The 11,810-nt window shown below is 43.4% G+C and overlaps 2 protein-coding genes across 6 annotated transcripts in view; one reads left to right on the top strand and one right to left on the bottom strand.

Annotated features, from left to right (window-relative positions):
- The window catches only part of RC3H1 (ring finger and CCCH-type domains 1), a 74,635-nt gene extending 70,974 nt beyond the window's left edge, over positions 1-3,661 (bottom strand). For 4 of the 5 annotated variants that reach the window (XM_071435991.1, XM_071435990.1, XM_071435988.1 and 1 more), the window contains exon 1: positions 3,494-3,650. The gene's annotated coding sequence lies outside the window, so the exon portion shown is untranslated. Of the gene's footprint in view, positions 1-3,493 lie in introns of all 5 variants that reach the window. The other variant, XM_071435992.1, reaches the window with a different exon arrangement.
- Positions 3,662-3,768: 107 nt separating this feature from the next.
- LOC139594060 (uncharacterized) lies at positions 3,769-10,726 on the top strand. The gene is made up of 6 exons (XM_071435642.1): positions 3,769-3,917; positions 4,074-4,327; positions 5,476-5,571; positions 7,334-7,412; positions 8,137-8,178; positions 8,300-10,726. Exon 6 carries the CDS (start codon positions 9,617-9,619, stop codon positions 10,724-10,726), a length of 1,110 nt encoding a protein of 369 aa, XP_071291743.1. The 5' UTR covers positions 3,769-3,917; positions 4,074-4,327; positions 5,476-5,571; positions 7,334-7,412; positions 8,137-8,178; positions 8,300-9,616.
- The last annotated feature ends 1,084 nt before the right edge of the window (positions 10,727-11,810 follow it).

Consider the following 11,810-nt stretch of genomic DNA (forward strand, 5'->3'; position numbering starts at 1 on the left):
CCCCATGCATTTGCCTCACTTCTCACTCCATTAGGAAGGAATCCCAATGTGAGGCCAGGGCACCCATCATACCTGCATGAAACACCCCACTACACCTTCTAACACAGAGCAGTGCACAACTGGCACTGCCTCTGACAACACACATTTACAGCAAATTTTTTACAATTCTTGCTATTTCTATCACCAAAATCTCTTTCTTCTCCAGCTGATAGCACCAAATATGTTGCTACCATGCAGTAACAGGAAAGCCATTTCCTCAAGCACTCTAACCAGAAATTATTTTTATATCAGAAAAATCTATTTATAATAAGCCATCAGGACTTTTGCACCTTCTTGCCCATTAACCCACTTCCACAAATAAAAAACCTCATTAGGAAATCAGTTACCCCTTGGAAATCTAATACCATTCCAATTTTAACTGTACTGGTAATGAAGAAAATGAGACTGATGCAAAAAGTAATTATCAAGAGATGCACTTCTTCAGCAAAACAAGTGGTCAGACTCAGTGAGGGGAACTGCACCTAATTCTGGGCACACTGTGGAACCTGTGCTCAGAAAGGAAAGTAATACAATGTAAGTAAACATTTGTGGTTTCTTTCTCAGCTAGCAGAGTCCCTAGACTTCATGACTGTAACAGAGCCTACATGGAATCCTGAAGGTCACACTGAAATTTCAGTCGGTGCAGTGTGTTTATATAATAACCTTTCACAATAGCAGGATATTGTAGATAATGGTTTCCCACTTGTTACTTAGTACAGTCCAAGACATTAACTTCAAACTACTAATTGCCCTATGTTTTATCTGCCATGTCAGATTTGTTTTTCTGGCCCACCTGCAATGTTACTTGGGATGCTCCAGCAAACAACCACCTGATTTACCGGGTGTGGGAAAAACCATCACAAAACCACACAGACTTTCACCTGCAAAATGACTCAATGAATCCATGGTGGGAGAGGAATTTTAAACAATGAGTAGGCTTTACAAAAAAAAAAAAAAAAGTTTTATAAAGGTCACCTGCTTAAAAGATACCTTATAGTGGCTTCTGCATCATCTCTGTTCTGAGATTCTTGGGAAGTTTGGGAACCTACATGCAGATGAGTTCTTTCCTTCTAATTCAGCTTTACATATCATACCACTGGAAAGCCATGACTCCACAAGTTCTTTCAAATGGCTGAAACTTTTTCCCCCAGGCATCCAGCATATAAACTGTAATTCTTGGTGCAGATTAAAAAATAAAAGGTAATTATCCTTCATATCACTACATATTACAGACTGGGAAAGGTCAATTTCCTAAGTAGCATGAAACAACCTTTTACAGCACCAGTTAGTTAAGAGATGGAGGCCTTAATTAAATGGGATATCAGTTTTTGCCATCACTATGAAAGGTAGCCAGCATCAGTGTCACCCAAGACTTCTGAACCCCATACAAAGTAATTAAAGCATTATTTTAATATACACTCACTGAATTTCAACTTCTGTGATTCAACAAGATTGATAATGGCTCCACCCAGATTGCTGGTGAATCATTGGCAACACCTCAGAAGTTTCCAAAAGCATTCCTGCTCATTTCTCTTCATCTGCTTTAGCATGAGCACTTTTATATAATAATACATGCCTCAAGATGCCCCTAAATTAAAGTCTGTGTTATAAATGTCTGCAATTTCCAGATTCATATGTTCATCTGTTCACTGGAATATTAGTTTTTTAAATTATCAGCACACAACAATCCCATCAGAAATTTCTAAAATATTTAGCTTTAAACTAAGCTAGTTTGGATACAAAGCTGACAAAAAACCCTCACAAAAACGAACAACAAAACACCAGAAACCATACAAGTTACTTCCCACTTATGTCAATGAAGGTTCCTGCTGCTCATAAGTGACTGACAAACTCAAGTCTCTGGTTGTCAAAACAGACTGCTCTGATGGTACCTGCCTTTCTAAATTTCCCTCCAAGCAGCCTGTCAGGCTGTCTGCTTTGACAGACCCTTTTCTAGGACAGGAAGGCAAAGCCATAAGCTATCACTGGGAAAGGAAAACGTGCCTGATAACGTCTGCTTCTATTTATGTTAGTGGGAACCATAATTTCATTATCAGCATTGTGTATTAATGCACTGAAGAAAGCCATGGAGCTCCTGGTGAAGCTTAGAAACTGGCAATAATGTACCAACTGCTCCTGAGCACAGGTTATTTATACAGCCATGAAGTCCCATCTTAGCTTCATTGACTTCAAATGCAGGAATACAGACATTTATAGCTGACAAAATTAACCACCTCCACATCCTCATAAGCCTGAAAGAAGTAAGAAAACATAAGTTTAGGAATACATTAACTTCTGCCTCAGAGTATTCCTGTATTATCTCACAATTCTATAACCAAATAATGTGAATAGACTATAAATGCTGCATTTATCTTCCAGCAGAGTCATTAAATGACAGCACTGCTACACTAGTTACAATTATTAAAGCAGCTCAGCTGCAATCCAGGTTACTTTGAACCTGTTAACTATTTTTGCAAATCTTTAATTTTTTCCCCCACTTCAGCCATTTTCAATATGGCAAAAAAGCACAGAAAACCGTAGCTTTGGCTGGAGGAACAAATGATTTGTCACGCATACTTGACTAAAATGTATAAAAATAACAGATACATTCCGGGCAAAAAGGCGTGCAGAGGTAAACAAAACATTCCCAATTCCTAGGGGGAAAAACAAAACCTGCATCAGTTCCCTGCTTTAAAACAAGACAGACCTCACAATGGCTTCTGAAGACAAAACCTGACACCAGGACATTCCCAACCATCAAAGCAAATTAAATCCCAGCTACACCAACACCGCACCCCCGGCATGAAACCCTACCCACTCTGTGGGTGTAATCCAACAGCCAAAACAATGCCAGGGTGGAAAAACTAGTGCAAGTCAGGGAGATCCTGTGCGGTTTCACCATCGTTTGTCCCCATGCACAGGGAGAGCTGCGGCCACCTCGCTCTTCCCTCAGGCACGACAGACAAAAGAGCCACAACCCAGGGCGGAGAGGTGTCCCGGGGACGGGTAGGGGGCTCTGTCATTATTTTCCCTCCGTCTCTGTTGTTCAACGCGACACAGGGACGAGTTTTCTCACGCAGAGGCAGGCAGAGCCCCTGGAAAAACAACAGCAGGCAGAGGGGGCACACAAAAGCCGCCTGTCCCTCGGCCGCCGCAGCCTGAGGCGATGCCGCCTCTCCCCACCCCCAGCCGGACCCAGTCGCTCTCCGCCTCCCCCCCATCGGGCACAGCGAGCCGCGGTCCCTCCCCGCCTGCCCGGGGCGTTCGGAAATCGAGCCCGGCAGGAGCCTGAGGCCTGGCGAGGCACAAAGTCGCGGAATTGTTAGAAGCAGAAAGCACCTCTGGAGATCATCTCGTCTCAGCGCCCGCCTCTCCGCCTCCCTTCTCGGCAAGGCGGGCAGAGCTCTCCCGCCCTATTGTTCCCCGCACCCCGCGGCGGAGGCAGCGCACTCACCACGCGGGCCGGGCTTCCTGCAGCGCCCACCGGCCCCCTCAGCTCCGGCACACCGGGGCTGCCACAGCGCCCTGCTGCTGCTCCTCCAGTAGTACACGCGGGCCCCGGGGCAGCGCCGCCATCGCCCGCCGCCGCCCCGCTGCCACTCCGGCAGCGGCCATCTTGTGCGTCGACTGCTCCTCTCACCGCCCACCTCCCTCCTTCCTTCCCTCCCTCCCTCTCCGCACCACCCGCCCCTTCCTGCGCCCGCCTTCCCCCGCAACCGGGACGCGACGGGACGGAACGGGACGGGATGGGGAGAAATAGCCGAGTCACGGCCTAGGGCCCGTGAGGGCAGGGCGGGGGAACTACCGCCCGTCTCGGGCAGGGTACCTCGCGCTCTCTCAGGGACGGTCTCCAATATCAGATGCCTTCCTCCTTTCAGGTGGGGTCTTTTTCCCTCCTCCTCACCTCCTCTTGTCATAGTTAGCGGGCTCGGAGGTGGAGGTCGAGGCTTTTCACACCCGGAGTGGCTCCTGGGGAGCGCTCTGTGTTTTGGGAGCTTGCTGAGGGCCCCCGCCCGCCATTTTCTCTCCCTCAGGAACCTCTGTTGGCGGACCCTGCGGTTGTCTCATGCATCACACCTTATTGCTTCAAGCCGGTTACTTTCCTTACTTCAGGGAAAAAGAACACAAATTAAGTTCCCTCTTACGTGGCCGTGCAGAGCAAAACTTTCGGGTTTTGCTCGCCAGTCCCAAGTGAAGGCGTAGAGATGGACTCCGTGCTGGAGAAGGTCCCCTGTAGCTTTGTGTGCTGCAGGACACAAATCATCCTTAGCTTTAACCAACACCGCAGGTAAGATGTTTGGGGACCCTCCAAGCTTTCCTGTATCACAGTCACAACTAGTTGGGATACAGAAGAAATTTTAAAACGCAGTTATAGAATGTCTTGTAGTCGCTTGACTTGCAGCATTTACTAAACACGCACTGACTGTCTGACAATTTTAAATTGTTACAAGAGCGAATTACTTAGCATCAGGATATTTCAAGGTAACATCCACTTGATGCCTGTTTATGAGAACATGAATATTGTGTAAACTACTAAGGAAGCTATGTTTACATTAAAGACCAAAAATAGTATTCAGTGGTCCCACTTTATTGCCCATCTATTTTATCATGTCCATGCCCAGCTAGAGGCTCTGTGGGATCAATCCTGCTGGATTCCATTGTGCAGGATGCTGTGCAGGAAAGGATCACTGCTTTTCTCTTTTCCTTTCATAACACTGTGAGGAGCACCCAGTGTATTATTGTCAGTCCAACTTCTGAAGTGCAGCATTGCATGACCTGGAAATAAAATATAAATAGGACATTGTCAAGTCAGAAGTAGCCATGGCCAGAGCCAGGGACTCGAGAGAGCAGGCCTGCAAAAGAAAGCTGGGTTGTGACATGAAGACAGAAATTCCTACACACAGGGAAAAACTACACAGGGCAAGGTTATTCTTCAGCTTCTGTTTCTGACTCTTGTACTGACCATAGATAGATTTTCATTAACTTTACAAGAAATGTGGTGCTAGTTACTAAAAGTGTTATTTCTATCTGTTTTACTGAAGAAATAATCTCTATTATTTAGCTTTTCCACCAAAACAACCTTAATACTTATCAAGGATTAGTGTTTAAATAAAATAGTATTAAGAAAAGCTGTTAATTTCTGAAAACGAGTTTTCTAGCCACAGTCACAGATGTTGAGATCTTATGAACACAGAAGATTAGGATATTTACAAAGAGCACCTTTGACTTAGCAAGAGCTTTACTATGAGCTAGAAAATAAGTGTAAATTGGAAATGTCCAAGGCCAGACTGGACAGGGCTTAGAGCCACCTGGTCTAGTGGCAGTTGTCCCTGCCTGTGGTAGGGTTTGGAACAAGATGACCTTTAAGGTGCTTCCAACCAGTCTGATATTCTGTACCACAGAAACTTCTAAATCAATAATTGCCATCTTTTGCAGACTCCTCGTTAAATGTTACAGCAGAAAAGTGAACCTTGTTGGAGTTGTCAGTCTCCTGATTAGAAGCAGAAGATGACATTAGGAATAGCAAAAGTGGTAGGTGTTCTTTGCAACCTTGGTTTAATGTCACAGAAGCTAGAAATGGTCAGGCCCTGAATCCTGTTAGTTCCTAGTTTCTAGCAAGTGATTTGTACAGTGTTCTGATGTTCTGTTCAGTCTGGGTTTTAATATTCCAGTCTGGGGACTTCTACTACTTTGTCTTTTGGTTCCTGTATTGTGGAAAGGCTTCATTTTTCATGTAGTTTATGTTTTCCCTCAACATTTAAGTGCATTGCCAGTAGGAACATGCTAACAACAATTTTCAGTAGCACAGCATAGGTTACCACAGTAATACATGGTTGAAATGTAAAGAAATGAAATCACCTATTGTTCTTATTATGTAACACTGCACAGATGAGCACTTGAATTCTTTAGACTTCCATCAGAGTCAGGCTTTTCTGATGTTTATTCTTTGTTATGTTTTCTGAAGTTCAGGAATTTGTAGATGAGCTTGTTCTCTTGTTGGGATCTGGTGCCACTAAATAACTTAGGTTATTTTTAGTGTCTGCCTCCCCCAGTTACACAGCATTTCTTCCTGTGTGATACACTGCTTTTAGCATTTGAAACACAAAGTGTTTTTTCTCCTTAGGATTACTGTTTTCAAATATCATTTCAGCTTATCATTAAATCAGCTATAATTCATCTCCACTTATTTATATTGTTCTTTCTTTTATGTTCTTAAAAACCCACAGGAATTAGTTTTTATTCTACCACATATAGTCTCAATTTCCAATCCTTTCACTCCTTTTTCCCATCCAAAAGGGGATAATGTGTGGGCATGGTTCTAAAATCTGACATTTTTGGCCACACTAGTAATGTTCCTCAAATTATACATTAAAAATGACTCCTCATTTTAGCCTCTATGACTGAGGGAAATACCTAAAATACCAATCTAACTGTCAAATGGTGTCATCTCACCATTCAATTTTTATGTTACTCCTTCCATATAAAACTGCTCTAGATCTGTGGTACCAGGATAGCTGTCTTTAAAAAAAGAAATGTGTATTTTTTAAATGTCTTGGCAGTGTTTCAGTTTGCTATTTTAGTTAGCAATGTGACTTGTAAAGCTGATCAAGGAAAAATTCTCATTTTGAAACCTGTGATATCAGAATGGAAGGCAAGAATGAAATACTTTTCCAGGTGACTGAAAGCATGTTCTTGTTATTTCACACAGTGAAAATTCTAAACCACAGATAATAAAAAAGAAAATCCTTAGCACTTGTATATGCTTGACCATCATGTTAAAAAAAATTGACCATCACATTAACGAACCTAAATTCCTGCACTTTTATAAAATTCCACTGACAAAAGCAGAAGACTGTATCCATCCAACAAGCATTGAAAAAAAATCCAATGTTCATTAAAGAGCATGCTGAGTGTCATCCAAGCCCATGGGATACAGATGCAACTCTTGGAGTTTTATATGCTTATTTTAAATAATAAAACAATGTTAGCAAAATACAGCCTTACACTGTGGCCATGCTCAGTGTCTCCAACATAACACACAAGGCTTCCATTTCCCATGTATAAAAGAAGCCTAGAGGATCTAAAGAAATGTGAAGTCCATATGTGTAAAATGAGTGCTCCTCCTTGAAAGCTTCTCTCCCAAGCATTCATAAACTCACAATTTGCAGAAATAAATAATACTGTATAACCCACCAAACATCAGATTTGTTTAAAAATTTCTTGAAAGTTCTTTGCTGCTGTTCATAATAAATTTGTAGAATATCAATACGATTATCAATGTTTGTGTTTTCAGCCTACTTGGAATACAAAGGTCTATGTAAATATACCCCCTGATTGCAGCTGCTGTGGAAAAAGAAGAAATTACAAGGAAGGTAAGAAACTTTGTTTTGATGATTTCTCATTAGAGGTTTCACTTCCTTAAGCATCCCATCTCATCATCCTCCTTGTCCCACTGGTGTTGTGGGATGCAGAATACTGATTCAGGAGTACCAGATTCTCCCCCTTATTGCCTTTTTTGTTTACTTGCCATTGTCTGCTTTGCTCCAATCCCAGACCTTCCAGTGTCATTCAGCACATCTCCTCTCTTTTTGGGATAAAAATTTTGAAGCAACAGAAAGTAGAAGAATTTGCAGCAGAGCAAGTCTAGTTGCACTAGGCAGAGCAAGGCAGAGCCAGTACCACACCACATCCTTGTCACTCCAGTGCCCTCTGCTGCAGTGAGCATCTCCTTGGCTTCTGAGTCCCCTAGGCAGGGGCAGGAGCCTCTGCCAAGTGCCGTGTGCTGCCACCTCTTTATCTTGCACTTGACTTCCTTGTAGTATTTCCTTTTCTATCCTATCTCAACAGAACAGCAGAAGTATGACTCCTTATTTCCTTTCTTTGCTCCAGTGGTACTTAGATTGAAATTTGTTTTTTTCCTTCATAGCATTGCTGCACCACATTTACATCAGCCTCTTAATGAGCTTAGGAAGGTAACATACATGTTGGGATGATAACCAATTAAAGCAATTATATTTTATAAGAATTCCAGTGTGTGTGTGTGTAAAGCTGAAAACCACCTAAATTAACAATGTAATTTTTGTTCTTTTCTGGCAGGTTTACTCATGTACTATAAAACTGGGAGGAAATAAGAGACAGGTAAGGCTTAAAAGAAGTTGCCATCTTTTTATTGTTTATAAAAGATTTTTCTCAAGCTTTCTTGAAGGCTTTTATAATCTGACATGTCATAATGATGTTCCCTACTCTTCTTTGAGTCTAGCAGGTGAAAGAAGCAGCATTTACAAAAGAAGAAAAAGGGAAATCACTGAAGGAAATGCGTAAGTTGAGTGAAAGTTAGTAATCCTGGAACTGGCTCTTATTACCAGACAGAAAGAGATAGTATTTGTGGTTTGGTGAGTGAGCTATTTTTGATGTTGTTTTCCTACATAAGCTACTGATATAATTGCTAAAGAAAAAAACAGTGAAAAGATCAGAACATCCTGTGAGCACAGATAGAGCTTACATTGTGTATACATTTTGGAATAAAACTCATTTATTTTTAGCAAGTGTCATCAATTTCTCAGAGATGAATCGATTCTTTTTATATGCTCATTGAGGCACATGGAATGCACAAGTCCTAGCCTGTTAACAAATGCCAGCTATTTTGAGAAGCACACTTTCTCTGCTGTTAGGGAAACTTCTTGTTCTTGTACATAAGGCCACAGTAGCTCCAGTCTGTTTCTCCCCAGTGTTTTTGTGGCTTTGCTAGGCAGACATGTGTTACCTGCATGAAAAATATGAGCCATAAAATAACTTACCTTCCTTCTGAAGTCCTTAGTCATTGCAACTTGAATGTACTTTGACTTCAGCAATTTGATATCAGAAGGTTGTTTATGTGGCAGTTTGTTACAGACTCTCCCAGGCAGCTGTTTTTCTCATCATTGTTTCCATTAACATAGTGCTCTGGGAAAAGAAAAAAGGCAAGAAAAGGAGTGTCCTGTATTTTCATGCACAAACCCCACCTTTTTCTTGGACTTCCTTCCACAGGAAGCACATAGGCATGTATGCACTTATTTGCATAATTAATAGACAAGATAAAATTGTTTCTACCCTACATTGATGAGTCAAACACTGAAAAGCAGTTGAGGGCAGAGTCATTCACTGATCTCTCAGGTGTAGCTGCTCAATCTCACAAGGTTTGGGAGATAGGCTGAAACCAGCTGTACTGGGTTTGCATGGCCTGGTTTTTGGTAGCATGGGGGGCTATAGGGAGGGCTTCTGGGAGAACCTGCTGGAAGCTTCCTCCATGTCTGGCAAAACCAATACCTGGTAGCTCCAAAGATAGAGATGATGCTGGCCAAGGCTGGGCCAGTTCAAAATGGTGGTGATGCCTCTGTGATAGCAGATTTAAGAATAAAGAAAAGCAAGTTGTGCAGTTGTAATTGTGGCCAGAGAAAGGCGAGAGTATGTGAGAGGAGCAACAGATATCAAGGGGGAGTCAAGGAGGAGAGGCAGGAAGCGTTCCAGGAGTTGGAACTGAGATTCCTCTGCAGCCTGTGGAGAAGACCATGGTGAGGCTGCTGTGCCCCTGGAGGCCATGGAGGTCCACAGGGATGCAGCATTCCACCCACAGGCCATGGAGGTGCACAGGGATGCAGCATTCCACCCACAGGCCATGGAGGTCCACAGGGATGCAGCATTCCACCTGCTGCCCATGGAGGGCCACAGGGATGCAGCATTCCACCTGCTGCCCATGGAGATCCACGGGGATGCAGCATTCCACCTGCTGCCCATGGAGATCCACGGGGATGCAGCATTCCACCTGCTGCCCATGGAGGTGCACAGGGATGCAGCATTCCACCTGCTGCCCATGGAGGTGCACAGGGATGCAGCATTCCACCTGCTGCCCATGGAGGTGCACAGGGATGCAGCATTCCACCTGCTGCCCATGGAGATCCACGGGGATGCAGCATTCCACCTGCTGCCCATGGAGGTCCACAGGGATGCAGCATTCTACCTGTTGCCCATGGAGATCCATGGGGATGCAGCATTCCACCTGCTGCCCATGGAGATCCATGGGGATGCAGCATTCCACCTGCTGCCCATGGAGATCCATGGGGATGCAGCATTCCACCTGCTGCCCGTGAAGGTCCACGGGGATGCAGCATTCTACCTGTTGCCCATGGAGATCCATGGGGATGCAGCATTCCACCTGCTGCCCATGGAGATCCACGGGGATGCAGCATTCCACCTGCTGCCCATGGAGATCCATGGGGATGCAGCATTCCACCTGCTGCCCGTGAAGGTCCACGGGGATGCAGCATTCTACCTGTTGCCCATGGAGGTCCACAGGGATGCAGCATTCCACCTGCTGCCCATGAAGGTCCATGGGGATGCAGCATTCTGCCTGTTGCCCGTGGAGGTCCACAGGGATGCAGCATTCCACCTGCACAGGGTCACAGTCTCCTCTCAGGCATGGGGCTCCTCCATGGCCTGTAGGTGGAATGCTGCATCCCCGTGGACCTCCATGGGCAGCAGGTGGAACTGTGACCCTGTGGGAGGCTTAGCAAGCACTGAAAACATCAGTGTGTTACCAGCATTTTTCTCTCCATCCAAAACACAGCACTGCCCCAGCTACCAAGGAGAAAATGAACTGTATCCCTGCCTAGCCAGGATCAGCTTCCTGTCCAGCTCTGCATTCACGTGACCCTATCCTAATATACAAATAACTGCCTTTAAGCCAAAACACACACTATGAAAAAATGTTTCTATAAATTTTGCAAAAAAAGTAAAAAATTTGCCACAAGTTTGATCAGAAAAAGATTCATAATACAACAGAAAACACTAGTTTTGAAATTTTCTACATCTGCATTAACCAGCCTTTTTAAAAAACTAAGCATTTTTCACTTACACAGTAGAGTAACAAATTTTGTTAAAATTTGATCTTGACATCCATCCTTTTCTTGTCTGTTGACAAATCCAGAAAGATTGCTTGTAACGTAAGTTTGCTTGTAATGTAAGTTCGCTAATTTCTGAAACAATTGCTACTAAAATTTGTTGATAATTGCAAAAATAATCATCTTCTTCAGCAAAATTCCTTTTCCTTTTGTGCCCAAGTGCAGCAGTAAGAAGAGAATGAAATGACTTCAGTACAAATTTAAGTTGACACCTAATATCAAATTGCAAAATTCTTCAAGGATGACAAGGTGCAGCAGGAATCACCAGGCTACCACTTAAAAAGAGAGACAAATATTTTCAACAGGTTGAAATGGAGATTCAAATGTAATTTTAAAAGCAGAAATGTCTTCCTCTGTAAGAGCCTCTCTGTCTCCTTGGACAATAATGCTGCAGTGAATTACTAGAGTAAGAAATTCTCCCAAGGATTTATGTTCTCATTAGCCTGATCAATTTTGTGCAAAACACAGATATGGATCTCAGGTTTTTCTAAAACCGAGCTTACCTTTCCAGCCACAGCAATGACTTGAGGAGATCCTTCCAGCAGTGAAGAGCACACTCTGTTTTACATCTTCAGCCAAAATTTTATCCTGTTTATAGAAATATATATGCAATATATACAAAGCACCACAGGTAACAGAATGTTTTGTATCTTTTTCCTGTCTTTTTCTTATCTGAGTCTTTTAGGAAGAAACTGGAAGTTTCTAAACAAACAGACGTACAGTGACAGTGAATAATTCAAGCAGTGAGTATTGTTGCAATGGCCTGTTACTATCCATACCAAAGCAATCAGTTCACAGCTCACATGCTGCCTGCAGGACACCCAGTGAACTCCA

This window comes from Agelaius tricolor, unplaced genomic scaffold (assembly GCF_023055355.1).
Source record: "Agelaius tricolor isolate 1412-34295 unplaced genomic scaffold, bAgeTri1.0.p SCAF_11, whole genome shotgun sequence".
NCBI lineage: Eukaryota > Metazoa > Chordata > Aves > Passeriformes > Icteridae > Agelaius > Agelaius tricolor.

What these genes read in the sequence shown, in the direction of transcription:
- LOC139594060 (XM_071435642.1), top strand. Translation starts at nt 9,617, where the DNA reads ATGGAGGTCCACAGGGATGCAGCATTCCACCCACAGGCCATGGAGGTG.